Below are 15,857 nucleotides of genomic sequence, written 5' to 3' on the forward strand. Positions count from 1 at the left end.
TGTTTTATTTTACTCCTTAAATAGAAGGTTTAGTTCCTAGCTCCACTCCCTCAGTTCACAGATGATTAACCTGAACTGACCTCTTCTAACTTATGTGTGACTGCTTAATTGACCTGTTCTAATTTCTGTCTGACTCACAAGAGACAGAGCTGTGGTCTCTTTTCAAGTTTTAATATGCAGTTAAAACCAGAATACAAGTAAAACACAGTGTAAAGAAAACAAATCACAGTATACAAAATAGAAAAATGCAATACTGCGCTCTACTCCCACACCGTTGCCAGAAAATGGAACTCTCTTCCTCTATTCTTGTCCACTGCCCCCTCCACATCCATATTCAAAACCTTCCTCAAATCGCACCTTCTTAGTACCTGGTTATGCCCTTGTATCACATAACCCTACCCATACTACTATTAACTCCCTAAACTCCTCTCTGATCACATGCTGGATCTCTGATCCCCTGTAGGTTTGGTCATCTTAAAGGATACTTTTAACTGTAGAATCTTACTTGATATATTTTCTTCTCTTATCAATGTATAAATGACACTGTCTTTTTACCTATGTTCTATATCTTCTTTTACCTGGAGTGTTTTATTACTTTCTTGTTATATTACTATGCTCAGCATACATGATATAACCTGTTTTGTGTATTATGCTGGATGTACTGTATTTGTATAACTTGATGCTGGAGCTTTTCTCCCTGGGCCTCTGCTGAAAATGGACCTGGTCCAGTCAGAATTTCCCAGTTAAGAAATGTAAAATAAATAAATAAAAATAAATAAATAAAGTAATACAAATATAACAAATAAAAAGCAAACTAACCTTTCCCTCACGGCAAACTGTAACAGAGTCTGGGTGAGCCTTTCCAGTAAAGAGGTTAACAGAGGTTCCTCAAAAAAAGAATACATGGTGTAAGTAACATGTCCTATGCTGACTATATTCTGTCTCCTACAGGCTGTTGAGGGGAGACCTATGCCTGCACACAAGGCATTATCAGACCACACTCTGATGGACCTCCTACATAACCACAAAACAAATAGCACTATAATTTTCCATTCTAAAGACTTAAACCTTGCTTGTGATATAAATAGGACCTGCTGGAGAGACAGGTATGTATCCCAGAGACTACTCTTTCTTTGGAAAAGGCTCTCCATACATGTGAAACAGAGTGTCTCCCCAATCCAGGTATAACTTGGTTAATTGGATGGGGAACAGGACATTCATCCCTTGTTTGGCACCTATGTTTCTAATTGACACAGGCAGCCTATAAATGGTTCATTTCCCAAGCCCCTGCTTGTAAATGTTTTACCTCCCAAGCCCTTGCTTACACTTATCAAGGGTACCAGCACTTGTCAGAGATCTGTGATGCATGGCTAGGCTTAAAAAGGCTCTTGTAGTCATTAGCCTAGTAAACACCTATGAACCTACAAACTTCCCTTAGTCTTTTCAATAGGTACCGTGGTTTCTTTTACATCTACTGAGCTACCAGCAGATGTGGCCTCAGTTTAACATGTCATCTGAATGACTTTTTCAATGTTTTTGAGATTTTTCTGTAAATATTTCCACTATATTTTAGTGCCTTCAAATCATGCTAACAAGTTTCCTGCATAGGTTCATAGGTTCATGGGTTAATACTAGGCTATTGGCCCTAGGGCCTATACAAGCCTAGCCATAACAATTCCCTGGCTATTTCTTCCCACACTATTTACTTCCCGGGACCCCTGTCTAGCAGGGTGACTGATGTGATCCATGGGGTGAATTTCCTTTCTTTCATCCAATCATCAAGGTTCCTTTTGAACTAAGTTTTCTGCTGAAGATCATATAAATTGATGCTTGGAACATGTTGACACACATTTTATGAATGTTGGGATCTTTCTAGGAAAAACACACCTGCAATATTACATATTACATTATAAATGTAGAAGTGAAGTATTTTTATTGAAGTCAAGCAACGTCCTCATAACTAAACAATTACTTTCAGTGGTCCTTTACCACAACACATAATAAAGCAGACTTTGAAAATCATAGGTTTTCTACTAACATCATTGAGAAAGGCTATTTATTACTAGGTACTGGAAACATCATTTTATTCTGCTACTAGTTCTTTCTAATCTTCAAGCTGTTCAAGACAATTATCAGATGGGATTACTTATTTTGATTTCCTTCAAAACACCACAAGTGGAAATGGCACATTTTTTACAGAAACAATGATCAGTCTTAATTTCAAAATTTTCAATTTGTAAAGTTTGCTCCATAATTTAATCACTAATCTTCAAACATGAGCTTGTATAAGTCCACTTGTACAGCTTTTACTGTTACAAGTCTATATCACAGATGTATACATAATAGGTTTAAAGGTAAGTACTAGGCTAGCTGCCCTTGCAGGGCCATTTAAAGCCCAGCTAATTTCCCCTTCAGAGGTGAGATTCAAACCCTGTGTTTTGTATCTTTGAGAGAAACACCTTAAATAATATGGCAACACCTATACTTTGCTGATAAATGTTACTTATTTATGAGTGCCATATTATGAATGCATCTTAGATAGTCTATTTCTAAATCCCGTATTACCAGAAGACTGAACTACACATGACCAAGACCAAAAAGCCAAAAATTCAAATTCCTGAAAGTTTAAAACACTGAGTCCCAAAACACCAAAAAACGGAAAGCAACCATAACATACTATTTTTTTATTCCTTGACATTTGTAGGGGGCTATACCCCTTGCACCCCCCCACACCCTGCAAATTAAATATACCACCTCCAAGATTACACTATTTGAGGAAAAGTAAACAGTCTAGTGATCACTAAAGAACTGTTTCTTAACATTTCAGCACTATGTTGCACGCCACAGAACAGAGTATACCTTTCCATTTCAACAATATCTCCTGTATTATTATGAGCAATGCATTTAAACTCCATTTAAACAGTTCAAAAGTTTCAAAACTTTGATATTATGGACTGAAATGTAAGAAATTACAAGTTTTGAAACTTTGAGCTTTAGGTTTGTGTCCATTAGAGACATAAGTGCCAAACAAGGGATGAATTTCCTGTTCCCCAACCCAACAGTCTCATACTAACCACTACTTAAACAAACAATAACACCTCTATCTCTACATTTACTTGTATGTCTCTGCTTACAAAGCCAGCATGTTTTAACTTTAAAGCTTTGTTGTAAATTAATACATAACATTCAAGTATTACAACTTCTTTTTCTTTTTTCCACTTTAAAACTCCATAAACTTCTCCAAAGAAAAGACCATGGATCGTCAACGCCACCATATTTTTTTTATATGTTTAGTAAGGGAAAACACACCAAGAAACCACTTGCCATGCCATATAACTTTTTAATTACATTTCAGTATTCTAGAACATGATCTTCTAAACTTTCAGTAATTTGAATTTTCAGCTTTATGGTCTTGGTCATATATATTTCAGTCTTCTGGTAATACGGGATTTAGAAGTAGACTCAGATATACATATATATATATATATATATATATATATATATATATATATATATATATATATATAGGTCTACTTCAGAATGTCGCCAGTCTGGAATGCCAACTTTCATATGGCCAACACCATATGATCGACAGTCCAGAATGCCGACATCCTGAAATAGAACCATCTACCTACCTGGAAACACAGTAAAACTATGTTATGCAGGGGGGGCAAGCCCCCTTGCACCCCCCACACCCCCTGCTACTTAAATATTCTCACTCTGAGATTGCACTACAGTGCAGAAAAGAGGAATCTCCCAGTCCCACACTGTAGCGGGATCTCCGCTATCAGTTGTTGGCCTTTCAATCGTTTGAACATATGGTGTCGGCCATATGAGTTTCGAACATTTGAAAGTTTGAACAACTGAAGGTTGGGAGGGTGGCCTAATGGTTAAGGTGTTTGCCTTACAAACACAAGGTGTAGGGTTTGAGTCTTACAAGGGATAATTGGCTAGGCTTAAAATGGTTCCAAGAGCAGTTAGCTTAGTACTAACCTATGAACCTATAAGGGAACCCACAGATATATATATATATATATATATATATATATATATATATATATATATATATATATATATATATATATATACACACACACACACACACACACATATATATATACATATATATATATATATATACACACATATATATATATATATATATATATATATATATATATATATATATATACACACACAGACACACATACACACACATATGCACACACACACACATATTGGTCTACTTTTAAAGTTCAAAGTTTCAAAACTTCTAATTTTTTACATTTCAGTCCATAAGATCAAAGTTTTGAAACTTTGAACTGCTTAAATGGAGTTCACCATACAGTGTAGAATGGGAAATTTACTGTTTTCCTCACTGTAGTGCGATCTCAGAGTTTGGTATATTTAATTGGCAGGTGGTGTGGTGCAATTACATAAAAAATGTTTTTTTTTTTTAAATTTTCGAAGTTTCAAACCTTTGATCTTATGGTCTCAACCATAAGAAATTTGAACTTTAGAAATGTCAAGCTTTAAAAGCAGACCCATATACATTGTTAAAAATAAAACAAGTGCTTTAGTTCAGTCATCTGTAATTTTAATGTGCTCCTATTTTTGAATCATTTTTTAACAGTCAATGCAGTTTTAAAATAAAACAGAGAAATAAAAATCAAACATCTTATGAATCAATTTGCACTGAACTGAACTGTTTAAATTTTAAAGTAGGGGCTTATCCTCTAAATCAGTGGGCAGCCAATTCAAACAACTGAAAAAGTGCTAAGTAAATGTGAACTAACCTAAAATCTGACATTTCTAGTACGTTTTCACTCTCAAAGTTGATGGTCCAAGACAGAGATGGTGTCTTCGAATCAGATTGCTTATGTAAGAGTATCTTAGATTAAGCAGAGCATTACAGATGCAAAATTAACACTGATTATATAATACATGCTTTTTAATATTTCAAATCATGCCTACTGACTGGAGAAACCATTGGGTGGCTCCAATAAGGAAAGAAAAAGAAACGTATATATCTTTGTCACAGATTCACATTATGTCATAGCTATTTATTATTCCAGAACATGCATGTTGATTAGACAAACCAATTAGTATGACCGTTCACTCAAGAGAAAAAGAGTCAGACTACAAACCAGTTTTTCATGTAAGTTAGCAGAAAATCTATTCAAAAAAAACTTCACATACTACTTCATAAAACTAAACTGCTCCATAGAACATAATAAAAAAAAATCATAACTTTTGATGGTGAGTGCCCTTATAATCATTTCAAATTGACATACAAACTCTGCACAGAAGCCCCCACTCCCCCCAAAAAATTCCACAGTACATGAAAGAAGAAGAAAATGCAGACTCTCCATAGAAGACACCAACATAGACTCCTCAATATCTTAAAAAAATGGACACAGACTGCAATGCAGTGTGCAGACACTCCCAGGTACAGCCTTGGCTCACATGCAGCAGAAGATATCTTTAGAAGCGCCAGGCTACCAGGAGTCAGTGGAAGGGCAATTAAGTCTATTTATACAAAGACACTATTTACAAAAGGTAAGCTTTTTTTTCTTAAATAATGCATGTGGATAATGCAGGAGTTACCCATGGTTGCCTGTGTTGATTCACCCAGGCTTTGCATCAAGATAAAACCATGCTAACCATAGATAAATCTTGCATTGCCCACTCTCAGTCATGTATCACTGCTATATTAGATAACTAGCCAATCATCATTTACTTTATCCACGAGCACCAACGTATCGACATATGGTATCTGAAAAGCAAACAAAAACATCGAGTCTTAAGTCAGTAGCTATGTAGAACAGGCAGCTAATTTGTCAACATTGTATTCTGAACTTATCCGGAGATAGTAAGACAGCAAGATGAAATACATCAAACATATCTATCTGTATTACATGAGAGTTACATAGTGCCTGGAGTGACAGCTCACATAGCGGTCTTCTCCCTCTTACAATACTCATCATAAGAAGCTTATGTAAGAATATTATACTCATAAGCACTTACTGCTATTCACTGAAGAGTTTGTGTTGTTAGCAGCATTATTACTAGCTTGATGGGGAATTTAATAACTTCCCACATGAAACTTTAATTTAAGGGGCATTCTTTGATGAAGTGACCCATTGCCTTATCATAACTTTAGGTTGAGGAACTATTGCTGTTTAAATTTCCTTCAAAATGAATGGTTTTTTGAATATTCAATACTTTAGTGCTAATTTTACAGATTTTACTTAACAATGTGATTCCAAAATGTAGTCCTTCTGTGGAAGTTATATTATTTTCATAAGTACATGTCATATTCCCCATGTTTTACATAAAATGCACTTCTTTAAATATTAATGCATTAAATAATGGATGCAAAAGAGGGAATTTAAACAAATTTATACAACTGTTTAATGCTCAGATTGTTTTTCATCAAGATACACATTTATTACAGAATGACTTCGAATCATATACGGTTTTGGGTAGTTCCCTTTCTAATCAGAAAAAAAGGTGTCGTTTTTACCTACGCCTAGGATTATAAAGTCTTATAATGATGACAAGGGTTTATTTTGTTTGATAACACTGGAAATATATGGAAAATATATACCTTTATTAAAATATATTGGATACCAGGTATTGGGGTCAAAACTGTTAAGTAGCACTTTGACTTGATTATCCAAAATGCAAAGGGTAGTATTATTTTAACAGTGGATTTAACTGTTTCTTAAAAGATGACACTGATATTAACAAAAAAGGAAAATAACATCTCCAGCTAAAGAACTTTTAAAATTCATGGACCTAATGTATATCAAAGATATACAAGAATTATCTGTTCCTGGTTCGCTTCTGTATGCACATTTTTCTCATAGATACAGTTCACATGCCAGGATGGACAGGGTTTTTACTTCTAATGACTTAATAAGTAAGCTAAATAAGGTAAAAGGTGTTTCCTGTCCTCATTCTGACCACAACGCTATAGCATTTGATCTTTTCTTTAAAAGAAATAATAAGATTCATTTTAAGTGCAGTCTTGCCCATATAACTAATTTAAAAGATTTTAAGGAATTTGTTATAAGGGAGGTACAAAAATGTTTTAGATATTTCTGAAATTTATATTTGGGACACCTTAAAATCATACCTGTATGGTAAAATTATAACTTGGTTCTCACTCAAAAAAACAGCAATAGCATAAAGAATTAAATGATCTTCAAAACAAAATTGATAGCTATAAATTAGATAGTCAAAAACAAATAAAAATCAGACTAATACGATCAGCAAGTTGAATGATAAAGACTTAGAAATATTAAATCATAAAACTATGATTAATCTGGAAAGAATTAAGTTAACTAAGTTTTCTGTTTATCTCAAATCATTTCACACGTTCGCTAACTGAACCAAGATAATAAGTAAATCCAATCAAATTAAAGACATTTTCTCTTTGACAAAAAAAGAAAAAGGTTACTGATTAGGAAGATATTCTTGCGTGAATTTAATTTTTATTTTAATGCATTAAATAATGATAATTTAGTTCTGGACTCTCAAGTGGAAATTAAGAAATTCCTAAGAAATAATGTTAAACATAAATTAACTGATGAACAGATTAGAGCTCTGGATAAACCATCTCTCTTTCTGAATTAAAGGCCCAAATTACTAAATGGAAACCTAATATGGCACCAGGTAATAATGGTATTATTCCAGAACTTTATAAACTAATGCAAAATAATCTCTTAACCTTGATTCTTAAAGTCTTACTTAACCAAACATTTAAAATATGTCCCCCTTCTTAAAAAATATACTCTTATATCCCTATTTTATGGAGTATTTTATCAGCTGTCAGAAAAGTCATAACAAGGAACTGGAAAAATCAATCTTCTCCCTCTTTTAGCGAATTTTCCAATATTATGAATGAAGTATGTCCCCTAGAATTGTGGTCCGTTAAATCAAGGACTTACAGAATCACATCTACATGCAATTCTTGGACGAAGCTAAATTAAGTGTTAAACAAATAGTAGTTGAATTGTTTAATACTGGAAATTCTTTGTAGTTATTTATATTTAGACACCTTTTGTAAATTGTTACCTGTTTTTTGATCTTGGTTTTGTTTTTTAATTTATAGATGTTATTTATTTCTCTCATAATGTAACATTATCATTTGTTCATTCATTTAAATTAATAAAAAGAACTGTAAAATAAATAATGATTTGTGAATTCGTACGAGTATTGATACAACGGTTCATATACTCGCAAGAATTCACAAATCATTTTTTTTTACAATTCTTTTTATTAATTTAAATGAATGAACAAATGATAACATTACATTATGAGAGAACTATTGTACAACGGTTCATATAGCCTTCCGCGATGGTGCAGTGGTAGCGTTGTTGCCTCACAGCAAGAGGTTCTCCCATTTAATTCTCGGCTGGAGTGTGGGGAGTGCCTTCTGTGTGGAGTCTGCATGTCCTCCCCGTGGTTGGGTGGGCATTCGAAAGACATGCGTAAATGGGCATGCCTTCGTTGAAGGTTGAATGTTGAGCTGGCACCTCGGCATTCCTGAAAATATACTGCCAATCATTAGCGGACCGGAGTTCTGCTGTGGCGACCCCTAACCGGGAAAAGCCAAAAGACAATAACAACATTGGTACAACGGTTCATAGATAAATATTAGGTTAGCTGTCCTTGTGGATGATTTTAAACCTAGCCAATTTCCCTTTCGAAGGTGATAATCAAACCTTGTAACTTGCACCTGTATTGCAGCTCAACCAGTATGCCAGTCTCTCCCCACTTTGTTTATTACGGTCATAATTCAAGGAAAGGGACATTTCAAACACGTGATCATTATATCTGCAGTATTGGCTACACAATGGGCAGCTTTTAGAACCAGGTCATTATATCTTTATGCTGATATGGGTAGTTTCACCATTAGCAGATTCAGTTTTAAAAATGTTGAGACTTAAAAAAGTTTCATTCACTTTTCCTGCTGTTTGTTACTATTAGAGTGCTATTTTGCGGTATATAAGAACGTGCTCACTGCAGTCTTATTTGAAGCTCCAATAAGTATTTTTGTACAGCACTGAGTTCATTTCATTCACTATACAGGAATACATACTGTGTCTCTTAGGTCCCATGTCTGAAATCGTGCTGGAACTTTTCATTAACTCAATAGGAACGTTAACTATATATATATTTTTTGTAACAGTAAATGATTTTAAATATTTTTTGTGGAAATGTGTCATCATATAGATGCTAGAGTCTCACTTAAACCTGAGCTTTTAATATGTAAATTCACTTGCTATTGTGTCATCGAATTAACATTGACCAGTGTGTTTCTTTTACATACAGGACATCTTGAAAAGCCTAAAATACAAGTAATATTCAACAGGACATCTGAGATTCGCAATATGCTAACAATTGAATGCAGCAGCAGTAGCAACTACACACTGACGTATTGTTGGTTCTGCAAAGATGATCACATCATGGGGTATAGTTCACTCTTGTCCTTAGACCTAGCAGTTCAGTATGAACTTAACTATGTCGGATCATATAATGAAGGGCTCTATTACTGTGTGTGTCACACTGCAGAGAATAAACGTACTAGAACAAGTTTCCATGCTCCTTTAATCATAAACAGTAAGTACACACATTCTTCAGAAAACAGTTTTTTTTTCTTTGTCAGTATGTGTTCTTTATTATAAGAAAGAAATGAAACTTTTAAACAAATATAAAAGTGCCTACTGTCGGTAGGTCAGATTTCATGATCATGGATATTGCCTTTCAGAGACAGCTTTAGCCACTATGAGGACAACCTCATTATCACCTAATTTGCATGTCTGTCAATTGCAGATATTTGCCCTGGTGCAAAAATCAATTTGCTGTCTAGTGGCACATAGGGACCCCCCATAAATACTTTCACACACATGTTCAGACACAGAGAGAGAGAGAGACACACACACACACACACACACACACACACACACACACACACACACACACACACACACACACACACATCTACACAACATCAGCTTTTCTTTTTATGCCATTCTGAATATCCAGAAATAATGCAATCCATGAAGCCCTTTGATTACATTCCAAATATGGGAAAATACAAGTTTGTTAAGCACCTTTTTAATGTAAAAAAGAGCTTAATGTTTTGCTAGCCACTTTTAGAACATTTATTATCTTACTAGAGCATAACTATGGGCCAACAAGAACAGCAGCAAGAAGTTAAAACAGCTTTAAAAGCTGCAGAACACTTCTGTTTTGTTTGTGGCAATGCAAACTGTATAACAGCTACTTACAGAAGAAAAGATAGACTTCAGTGTCAGTGAGGCAGTGCCAAGTCTGTCAAAAATGTAAAATATTTTGTGCTACTCCACTTTTTTGTAACAATCAATATATTGTGATAGATAAAATTCCATATACTGCCAAAATACTATAATTGTGTCTCTAGAATCACAACTCACTTAGTATGCCTTGTAAATATGGAAGTCATGATTTTTGTCCCACCTTTGTTAGCTCTATACTCTAGGTGAATTTCTTGACATTGAGGTCTCAAACACATTACACTTTGGTTTTGATTGGAGGCCAAATCGTAATCTACTAAAGAGTGTCAGAAGTAATAAAAAATAAATAATTTGATCATGATTCAGCTGCTACTACCCAATAAGCGGTCTTTAAAGTATTTTTTTGACAACTACAAATTATGTGTCATATTGCATGTGCTGGAATACAGAAAGGGAATGTACGCTTATCCAGTCTACCTTATTAAGTGATTTAACATTCTACCTCTGACTCACCTTCATACTTATCATCCCTTTATTATTTCTCTGCCTACCTCATGCCATTGCTGGGGGAGGATCTAGTCGCCATGGTGATGGTAACATGATTCCACAGTTCTGTGGACACTAAGGAAAGAAAGGTACTGAAGTGCAAGACTCTGGGCCTTTTGTGTTTGAGTAAATAAATGACTTAACCGTGAATTGAGGCCCAGTGGTTTCAAGCTGCTCTGGAAAACAAGAGGTACATAGTGCTACATATACACCACTGTTTGCATTTTGCATATTAATAATACATCACTGGGTTTCATTAACATTTCTGTAGGCTTTGCACAAAGCCTGCACAATGTCTGCATGTTAGCAGGATGAGCAGCAGAGCTAATTGCATACGCATACCTGCTCATTGCACTCACATGAGTACAAGCATCTTTCCTTGGCCAGCAACAGTGATGGTGGCCACAAAAAGGTGCTAGAAAGCCCAAGTACGCATAGTAAACAAGATGGCTAACCTATTATGCAAGCACACATGGACAGCCACTAAAGTAAGCAAGTGCAATTACAAACAAAAAGAATTAGGATGCAGGGGAGGCTAAATGGAGATAATGTACAGAGAATACAGTGAAAGTAGTGCAGAACTATTCAAGAGGGGAGAGTAAACAAGGCATTTTTACTGAGATATAATGCAGTCAGATGTGATTATATCACAAATAACTTTTTGACAATAAATACTTCCATATGGATGACATAATTAATACTGTTCAGAATTCTTGAGCAATGTACGTACATAAAAACAGACACACTAACAAACGATGTAAGAGAGACACAAATCAACAGTGTAACAAAGGGGAGTAAATGTAATATAAATGTTAATAACATGCTAAGCTGAGATTACAGTTAGCCAGGATAGTAGATAAATTAGGGGATATTTGCATAGACAGCAGTTATTGAATATGACATGTTCATAGGTTCATAACTTCATAGGAAATTACTAGGCTAACAGCTCAAGGGCTCTTACAAGACATTATTACCCAGATTTACCCAGATTTTCTATACCTAAGGGTTAGAGGATGGATTAGGTTTGTACCTCTGCCTTTGAACATTTTATGGACTGCCCCTGTCCATAGGGGACATAAGCGCCACCCAGGAATGAATTTATGATCCCCTATCCATTGATCCAAACTGCTTTTGACAGTCAGGGAAGGGCTGTACTATACATGAGTAGGTAGCCTGTTCCTGGGAAGCGCTAACATCTGAGACACATATCTGTCCCTTCAGCATGTTTTACTCACATCCCAGGCCAGTTTAGATCTCTGGATCTGGTAATCCTCATGCTGTTTGTTTTGCAAATTTGAAACAGTTCCATCATGACTGGATTTGCGAATTCCTTGTAGGTTAGGCATAGATCACCCCTTAATAGTTGGTAGGAGATAGAGAAAAGGGATAGGGATTTTAGGTGATCTGCTTAGGACATGTTGATTACACACTGTATTTTTTTGTAAGGAGCTTCTGAGGCCACTGCAGTTGTTGCAAGTGACTGATCAAGTACATGCTGAAAGGTGCAATGTACTCCAATTACTAGTCTGATGAGGGCCAAGTATAGTGGTACAATAACCTCCTTGGATCTGGATGCATTGGTCTTACTTATAAGCTGTGCCATATAGAATGACTTCCTCACCACCATGGACAAATGGTGGTCAAAGTTAACATTACTATCTGTTTACCTAGACCTGTCACCACTGGGTCCACTCTTAGGCGTGTGTTATTAAAGTTGTTATTTACAGGGTATTCAACTTCCCAAAGGATATAATTATGCATAAGTGTGCATTTTTTTTTTGCATTTAGTTTTAAGCCGTGACTCTGACACCAATTATTTGTTTGAGTCAGACCTTCTTGAAAGATATCTACATGACAGGGGTATTCAGTGACTGCATCCACTTGCTGTCATCAGTAAATGTGGTCAGCCAAAGGCCATCTACATTAGCCTTGACTTCAGAACAGTATATTCTGAACAGAAGCGGTCCCTGTGGTACACCACTAGTAACTGGCCTCTTGCTGGATCTAGATTCCCCCACTCTCACAACATGTGTCCTGTCCATGAGCCATTTGGCTCCCTGTCTGGTGACATAAGGCTTTATGCCCAATTTTGTGAGTTTATGTATAATACCTGAGTGGGAAATCATGTCAAATGCCTTTGCTAGGTCAAGATAGGCAGTCTGCACTGTTTTACCCTCATCCATGGCCTTGGTGACCTTCTCAAAGAAGTCCACCAAACTGAGCAGGTATGACCTGCCCTTGACAAAGCCAAACTAGGTTGGAGCCAGTGTTTGGAGATCTCCTATGTCATTGTTTTATCAGATTCATGATTATTCCTTCCATGGCCTTACATATGAGGTTAGTCAAACTAATGGGACTGTAATTTCCTGGGTCTGTTGATGGTCCCCCATTAAGCAGAGGGATGACTGTTGCTGTCCTCCACAACCCAGGGACAAAGCCAGTCTGGAGGCTGTGGTTAAATAGAAATCCTAGTGGACCTGATAAGTCACGTTTCAAGCTATTTAAGGGGCATTTTGGGATGTTCCCAGGCCCCAGTGAGGCTTTGTTTTTAGTTTTAAAGAGTACAATGATGACCTGTGCTTTTGTGATAACTGCTAATGGAATGCTGGAGGATATTTCCTGATGTCGGTAACAGGAGCTAATGGTGGATGAAATGTGATGGGCCAGCAGATGTGTTATATCTTCTGGCTAGGTATATGTGGTGCCATCTACAACTAGGTGTCACCCTTAAGACAGCAGACATAACTGAAAAATGAGTTATGGTTATCTTTTGCTTGTGAGGCTATTTTAGCCTCAAAGCTCACTTTTGACGACTTCACTAGTTGCTTAAGTTCCTTGTTTAGAGTAGTGAGACAGTTGTTGCTCTGTAGTGCACTTCCTATCCTACCTCTGGATAAGATTTTCTTTCTTTTGTTGTACAAGTTATTTATGCCAGGGGTCCATCAGGGTGGCTTGTTTTTGCAGTTTGACCTTGGTTTATTTCAGTCTGGTAGTGCTCTTTCTGTGCAGCTGCTTATATGGTTGTATAGTGTTCTTGTCTATACCTCTGCATAGGCCTCCATATTTTCTGGGTTGGGGGAGCCTGGAAGTTAGTTATGCCATCATTTAATGGGAGGTAGTTAGCATTAGAACAGTTTTTAACAGTTCTGAGGTTAAATGGAGGTCCTACTTTTATTTTTATTTCAATGTAGACCACTTTGTGATATGATTTAACCAGTGGGGTGCAGTGATCCCCCATGTTTGTGAGTACCAGGTCTAGGATAATTGTACTCCAAAGTGGGAGTACAGACTAACTGTTTCAGGGCATTTGCACTGACAAAGTCTAGAAATCTTTGAGCCTGCATGTTAGTAGTCATATAAGCTTCTCAAGTTAATAGAAGGGTAGTTGAAATCACCTATGAGTATGGCGTTGTGCTGAATGGTAACAGATTCTACTCCATTCAGTTATGAGATATGTTTTTTCTGGGTCATGGTAGGAACCTGTAGCAAGGATACGGTAAGGGATTTTACCTATGGTTAGCAGTAGATTGCCAGGCACCCAGTATTAGTGCTGCACAGGTTAAAACAGCACTGTCCAAGGCCAAGAATACAGCTTCTATAGGACCTGACAATATCCCTGGCTGCATTCTACATGAACTACAGAGTGAACTGGCACTGCACCTGTGTGCCTTGTTCAATCACAGCCTCATCTCAGGCTTTGTCCCTACAAAATGGTGCACTGCTACAGTCATCCCTCTCCACAAAGAAGGAGTGACTACAGACCCTGGGAACTATCATCCTATTAGTCTGACGAGTCTGATATGCAAAACTATGGAACGCATCATCATGGACCTAATAAACAAGGATATAGGGAATTTCCAAACTCTGGATCCCACACAGTTTGGTTTTGTGAAGGGAAGATCATGCCTGCTCAACCTGGTTGACCTCTTTGAGTCTGTGGATGATGGCAAGGTGGTTCATACAGCCTACCTTGATCTGGCCAAAGCCTTTGATATCATTCTCCACTCAGGAATCATAGAAAAACTCACTAAGCTAGACACCAAGCCCTATATCACTAGGTGGGTTGCAAACTGGCTTACAGATAAAACCCACAGTGTGAAAGTAGCCGACTCCAAGTCAGACTGCTGAACAATCACAAGTGGAGTCCCATTAGGTTCAGTCCTGTGTCCGCTCCTGTTTGGTATCTACTTCCCCGAAGTCCAGGCCAACACGAAGGGACTCTGGCTGACAACGTTTGCATACAATTGCAAGTCAGGAGCTATTATTAACTCCCCAAGTGATGTTGACATCCTACAGAAAGGCTTCACTAAGACCAACGACTGGTGTCAGAACCATGGCCTTAAGCTCAATGCCAAAAAATGTGTCATCATCCCCTTTGGGAAAAACCTGGTTCCCATGAATTACCACATCAGTGGTAGCCATTGAACATAGAGGGTATTATAAGAGATCTGGGAACACAGATTGACAAGAACCTCTCTTTTGACCACCACATTGCCACTCTGGTCAGAAAGTCCTTCTATGTGGCACATCTTATTACTAAGGGTTTTTCACCCAGGAAGAAAGAGGTCATTGTCTCCCTCTACTCTTCCCTCATTAGGCCAATCATTGAGTACAATGCCCCATTTGGCATGTTCCTCACTAGACACCTGCAACAACTGGAGAGGTCACAAAAGTACCTCACAAAGAGTTTCCTAGGCCTTAAACACTTGCCCTATATGGACAGACTCAAAAAACTCCAACTATTCTCTGTGTCATATCACCTACATAGAGGCAATCTCTGCATGAATTACATAGCCATGTCTGACCCAGCTCTGTTAGAAATGCTACATCTAAAGAAATCCAAATCCCTCCGCACCGTACTCTCCAGAAACCTCAACCTCATTACCACAATCAACAGAACATGCTGGAGGGATAGGTTCATAAACTAGAGACTGCCCATGCTATGGAATAGACTTCCCATACATGTCAAACAGAGCACCTCACTGACCCTCTTCAAGAGAAATCTTGATGAGTGGATGGGAAATA

The 15,857-nt window shown here is 36.9% G+C and overlaps 1 protein-coding gene across 1 annotated transcript in view; it reads left to right on the forward strand.

Annotated features, from left to right (window-relative positions):
- Positions 1 to 15,857, forward strand: part of LOC122815350 — a 174,510-nt gene that overhangs the window by 42,091 nt on the left and 116,562 nt on the right. Inside the window, exon 2 of the mRNA XM_044087797.1 lies at positions 9,343 to 9,630. Coding sequence (XP_043943732.1) covers positions 9,343 to 9,630 — 288 coding nt within the window. The remainder of the gene's footprint in view (positions 1 to 9,342; positions 9,631 to 15,857) is intronic.

This window comes from Protopterus annectens, chromosome 1.part1 (assembly GCF_019279795.1).
Source record: "Protopterus annectens isolate FY-2018-M chromosome 1.part1, PAN1.0, whole genome shotgun sequence".
Taxonomy (NCBI): domain Eukaryota; kingdom Metazoa; phylum Chordata; order Ceratodontiformes; family Protopteridae; genus Protopterus; species Protopterus annectens.